At 40.6% G+C, this 6,189-nt stretch overlaps 1 protein-coding gene across 1 annotated transcript in view; it reads left to right on the top strand.

Annotated features, from left to right (window-relative positions):
* Positions 1 to 635: 635 nt before the first annotated feature.
* Positions 636 to 6,189, top strand: part of LOC149472070 (uncharacterized) — a 32,692-nt gene continuing 27,138 nt past the window's right edge. The window contains exon 1 of the mRNA XM_089693446.1: positions 636 to 1,018. Coding sequence (XP_089549572.1) covers positions 700 to 1,018 — 319 coding nt within the window. The 5' untranslated portion in view covers positions 636 to 699. The remainder of the gene's footprint in view (positions 1,019 to 6,189) is intronic.

Below are 6,189 nucleotides of genomic sequence, written 5' to 3'. Positions count from 1 at the left end.
AACCGGTTGGGCGTAGCCTACTTGATGTGGACGTTAGAGAGCCTTGCTGGTCTGTGCTGTATGGGAGAGATCTGCGGTGAGCGTTAACTGTATCTCAACCCTTTTTTGCGATTGAAGCTGGTGTCTGTTGGACACCTTGTTTGTGAGTTTCCTTATACCTTTTTTATTAAAGAGATAAATGAAAAAAACGTATTGTACCATTATGTTCTCTTTTTTGTCCCTGAGTGTACTGCATGCTCTCATGGAGGTATGAGAAAGAGTGGAGAAGTTCATCATAAGAGCTTGGGCTGCAAAGTTGTTTGGCTGTGATTATTATTATCTGGAAGTATCTGAAACATCACCATATCTATTTGGACATCGGGTTCATTGCTCCCAGAGCACAAGCGTTGTTGCTGGTTTATAATCTGACCAGCCATTAGCTCTGGTGAGTTCATTTAATCTCCTTTGGTGGTGGATTTCTCACAATTGGTTCAAGTCACTGAAGATATATATTTTTTTTTTGGACACTAATTTATGTTTGGACACTATAATTTATTTAAAACACTAATGTTTTTTGGATGATGATATACACTTTTGTATAAGTTTGTTATTAGCGCATACCTTTTAATTTGGATGCTAACATGATAAGTCTTCAAAACAGAAAATAAACGTATTGTTATCCTGCTCAGTATCATTTTTACTAGCGGTCTTGCTTCAGCCATGGCCCAGGAACCTGAAAACATACGAGAGCTCATTACTCGTTACACTCCTGGAAATACTCTTAACTTCAGCACACATGAATTCCAGAGGTTGGCCATTCAGGGCTTTGGCTTTCTCGGGCATGGAAAGTCTTCATTTATCAACTCCTGTATTTGCGTGGGAAAAGATGAGGACTATGTGGCAGGGGCTGGAATGTCTCAGGGTAGCGTGACTATGGAAAGACAGGAACATAAACTGACCAACACTCTGGTCATGATTGACAATCGAGGATTTAAGATGTTGACGCTACAAGAGACCATAGAGGCTTGTGCCCAGATCAGTAAGTATGGCACATCACCAATGTTCTTGCATGAAAATAGGGTCTGGGGTCATAGACTTAACTCTTAATGAAAAAACAAAATAATATATATATATTTGTAGTATAAACCTGAACTCCCTAAACAGCTAAATACACATATGGAGCGTATGTGCACAGTATACACTTATCGGCCACTTTATTAGGTACACCTTGCTAGTACCGGGTTGGACCCCCTTTTGCCTTCAGAACTGCCTTCATTCTTTGTTACATAGATTGAACAAGGTATTGGAAACATTCCTCAGAGATTTTGGTCCATATTGACATGATAGCATCACGCAGTTGCCGCAGATTTGTCGGCTGCATATCCATGATGCTAATCTTCTGTTCCACCAAATATCAAAGGTGCTCTATTTGCAGTGGTTCTTAACCTGTGCAACCTCAGGACCCACATTTGTCCTCGGTCATTAAATCTCAACCCAAAAATAATGTAATTTCTGTAACATTACAATTTATTCCATAAAACAACATGTGAAGTATTCTACAATGTATATGCACTTTTTAAACAGTAAACAATTGGCTTGCTTCCAAAATGGATATAGCAGTTAGAGATGAGCGAATCGAACCAGGCGAACCGGAATTCGAGTCGAATTTCAGGAAATATTCGATTCGCGTCGAATCCGAAATTTTGCCTACTTCAGGTGCGCGAATCGAATATTTCCCGATCAGCCGGCAAAAGTGTCCCTGCAGTGAGCTCCGCTATTTCTGACAGTTCTCTGACAGAAGGAACACATGTAAAGCGGTTGAAACATTGTATCTATTAGTTTCCATTTAGGATACAGATGTTTCAACCGCTGTACATGTGAAGAAGCTGTCAGAGAACTGTCAGAAATAGAGGAACTCTGCACATACACTTTTTGCCGGTTTGGAATTCTTATTTTCATCCTACTTCTTCTTCTTCTTCTACTTCTTCATCCTCATCCTCAGAAGAAGAAGAAGAGGATGAGGATGACGAAGAAGAAGAAGAAGAAGAAGAAGTAGGATGAAAATAAGAATAATTCCAAGCCGGCAAAAAGTGTATGTGCAGAGTTCCTCTATTCTGCAGATACACTTAGAGGAGCTCTGCAGATACACTTAGAGGAGCTCTGCACATACACTTTTTGCCGGCTTGGAATTAATCTTATTTTCATCCTACTTCTTCTTCTTCATCCTCATCCTCATCCTCAGAAGAAGAAGAAGAGGATGAGGATGAAGAAGAAGAAGAAGAAGTAGGATGAAAATAAGAATAATTCCAAGCCGGCAAAAAGTGTATGTGCAGAGTTCCTCTATTCTGCAGATACACTTAGAGGAGCTCTGCAGATACACTTAGAGGAGCTCTGCACATACACTTTTTGCCGGCTTGGAATTAATCTTATTTTCATCCTACTTCTTCTTCTTCTTCTTCTTCATCCTCATCCTCATCCTCAGAAGAAGAAGAAGAGGATGAGGATGAGGATGAAGAAGAAGAAGAAGAAGAAGAAGTAGGATGAAAATAAGAATAATTCCAAGCCGGCAAAAAGTGTATGTGCAGAGTTCCTCTATTCTGCAGATACACTTAGAGGAGCTCTGCAGATACACTTAGAGGAGCTCTGCACATACACTTTTTGCCGGCTTGGAATTAATCTTATTTTCATCCTACTTCTTCTTCTTCATCCTCATCCTCATCCTCAGAAGAAGAAGAGGATGAGGATGAAGAAGAAGAAGAAGTAGGATGAAAATAAGAATAATTCCAAGCCGGCAAAAAGTGTATGTGCAGAGCTCCTCTAAGTGTATCTGCAGAGCTCCTCTAAGTGTATCTGCAGAATAGAGGAACTCTGCACATACACTTTTTGCCGGAAACCGCTGTATGGAGGGAATGTCCCAGAACTGTCAGAAATAGACTATTTATGACAGTTCTGGGACATTCCTTCCATACAGCGGTTGAAACATTGTATCTATTTGTTTCCATAAATGGATCCATAGACTATTTCTAACAGTTCTGGGACACTCACTCCATACAGCGGTTGAAACATTGTATCTATTTGTTTCCATAAATGGATCCATTTATGGAAAAAAATAGATACAATGTTTCAACCGCTGTATGGAGTGAATGTCCCAGAACTGTCAGAAATAGACTATTTATGACAGTTCTGGGACATTCACTCCATACAGCGGTTTCAACCGCTGTATGGAGGGAATGTCATAGAACTGTCAGAAATAGACTATTAATGACAGTTCTGGGACATTCCTTCCATACAGCGGTTGAAACATTGTATCTATTTGTTTCCATAAATGGATCCATTTATGGAAACAAATAGATACAATGTTTCAACCGCTGTATGGAGTGAGTGTCCCAGAACTGTTAGAAATAGTCTATTTCTGACAGTTCTATGACATTCCCTCCATACAGCGGTTGAAACCGCTGTATGGAGTGAATGTCCCAGAACTGTCAGAAATAGACAGAAACTGTCACAGAACTGTCCTTCTTCTCATCCTTCTCCTTCTTCTCATCCTTCTCCTTCTTCTCATCCTTCTCCTTCTTCTCATCCTTCTCCTTCTTCTCATCCTTCTCCTTCTCCTTCTTCTCATCCTTCTCCTTCTTCTCATCCTTCTCCTTCTTCTCATCCTTCTCCTTCTTCTCATCCTTCTCCTTCTTCTCATCCTTCTCCTTCTCATCCTTCTCCTTCTCCTTCTTCTCATCCTTCTCCTTCTCCTTCTTCTCATCCTTCTCCTTCTTCTCATCCTTCTCCTTCTTCTCATCCTTCTCCTTCTTCTCATCCTTCTCCTTCTTCTCATCCTTCTCCTTCTCCTTCTTCTCATCCTTCTCCTTCTCCTTCTTCTCATCCTTCTCCTTCTTCTCATCCTTCTCCTTCTTCTCATCCTTCTCCTTCTGCTTCTCCTTCTCATCCTTCTCCTTCTTCTCATCCTTCTTCTCATCCTTCTCCTTCTTCTCATCCTTCTTCTCATCCTTCTCATCCTTCTCCTTCTTCTCATCCTTCTTCTCATCCTTCTCCTTCTTCTCATCCTTCTCCTTCTTCTCATCCTTCTCCTTCTTCTCATCCTTCTCCTTCTCCTTCTTCTCATCCTTCTCCTTCTCCATCTTCTCATCCTTCTCCTTCTCCATCTTCTCATCCTTCTCCTTCTTCTCATCCTTCTCCTTCTCCTTCTCCTTCTCCTTCTTCTCATCCTTCTCCTTCTTCTCATCCTTCTCCTTCTCCTTCTCCTTCTTCTCATCCTTCTCCTTCTTCTCATCCTTCTCCTTCTCCTTCTTCTCATCCTTCTCCTTCTCCTTCTTCTCATCCTTCTCCTTCTCCTTCTTCTCATCCTTCTCCTTCTCCTTCTTCTCATCCTTCTCCTTCTCCTTCTCCTTCCTCATCTCCAAGGGCATTTAAATTAAAGGTACAGTGTTCTGCACTAATTTAAAGGCTCTCTGAAGCCTAGAAACCCTTTTAATAAGTTAACTTCGTAGCGAAGAAATTCGCATCGAATCGAATTTCATACTGGAATTCGCCGAATCAGCCGAATCGAATTTTTGAGAAATTCGCTCATCTCTAATAGCAGTAATCACAGCACTAGTGAAAATGAAATTGCTGCTGAGGTAAAAGCCCAATTAAAAAATGGTAATTGAAACATATAAAATTTAATAGAACTAAAGGGAAAGCAGACATACTATAGGAGATGGTCAGATACTGTAGACATACTACAGGAGATGACCAGAGACTTCAGACTTACTAAAAGAGATAATCAGAGACTGCAGACATACTGCAGGAGTTGATCAGGGACTACAAATATACTACAGGAGTCGATCAGAGACTGTAGATGTACAACAGAAGATGATCAAAGACTGCGGATGTACTTTAGGAAAATCAGGAGATAATCAGACTGCAGATATACTACAGGAGATTATCAGAGACTGCAGATGTACTACAGGAGAGGATCAGAGACTGCAGATGTATGTAAGAAAATAGAGACTGCAGATGTACTTCAGGAGATGATCAGAGACTGCAGATCTTCGTAAGGAGATGATCAGATACTGCAGATGTACGTAAGAAGATGATCAGAGACTGCAAATGTACTACAGAAGATGATCAGAGACTGTAGATATACTACAGGAGATGAGCAGAGACTGCCGATGTACTACAGGAGATGACTGAATATATGTCAGCAATCTGAAGGTACCCCACTGTCCTTCAGCCATCCCACATTGGTACTGCTAGGCCAACCCGCAACCCCTCTTCCCGTTCCAGCCACCTCACACTGGTACTGATGTAGCCCTTACGCCACCTCCCTCATGTCCTCCTGCCACCCCATGATCACGTTGCTAGCCCCCCATCCTTCAGCCACCCCAAGCTGGTACTGCTAGCCCACCCCTGACCAAAAAGCCAACCCAACCCACCCCCATCCTCCAGCCACTGCACACTGGTACTGGTACAACAGCTGGGTGATGAGGTTCCTTCCTTATGTATGGTATGGGCAGACCCCTTCCAGTGTGATGGATGTTCCTGACACCCTGGGTGGAGCACAGAGCTTACAATCTAGCACAGCCTCAGCCCCTTCCTGTAACATCTACTGATCAATAAAAATACTGGAGATAGCATCATGCCCTCTGTTTTTCCACCAGCAGTAATAAGGACTACAAGTCCCAGCAGTGACCAGACACTGGGCCAGTAAAATATATTCTTCAGATTTTTTTTTTACATATAATAAAGTCATTGTAACATATATTTTAACATGTAAAAAATCCTCCTGTGCTCAATGGAATGATTTTTATTATACAGCTGCTGTCACTCAACTTACACCAACAAGTCCAAACAAAAAGAAAAAAATAGTGAAGCGCTTATATCACATAAATAAATAAAATTAAAGTGCATTCAAAGAAATATTATAAATTTCATATTCTTTTGTGACAAATCTATATAATACACACTAATACCTCCCTCTAATGGGAGAAAAAAATAGTGCAACCAAATGTATTTATGCTTTAGTGGTTCAACACACACTGTGAAGAAACCTATTATACCGTGCATATAATTAAAAATTCCAATATACAAAAAAATGTGAATAAATTAGTGAATAAAAAATTATATAGTATATCAATTACCCACATAAAATAGTGCCTAATTCACACACATTTTATATACATCATAAGTGAAAAAAGAAAAATGTCCATGCATGTG

Source organism: Staurois parvus, unplaced genomic scaffold (assembly GCF_062004578.1).
Source record: "Staurois parvus isolate SC_StPar_1 unplaced genomic scaffold, SC_StPar_1.0 ptg000024l, whole genome shotgun sequence".
Lineage (NCBI taxonomy): Eukaryota > Metazoa > Chordata > Amphibia > Anura > Ranidae > Staurois > Staurois parvus.
Note: the sequence above shows the minus strand (reverse complement) of the source record. Positions and strands in the feature narration are given on the sequence as shown.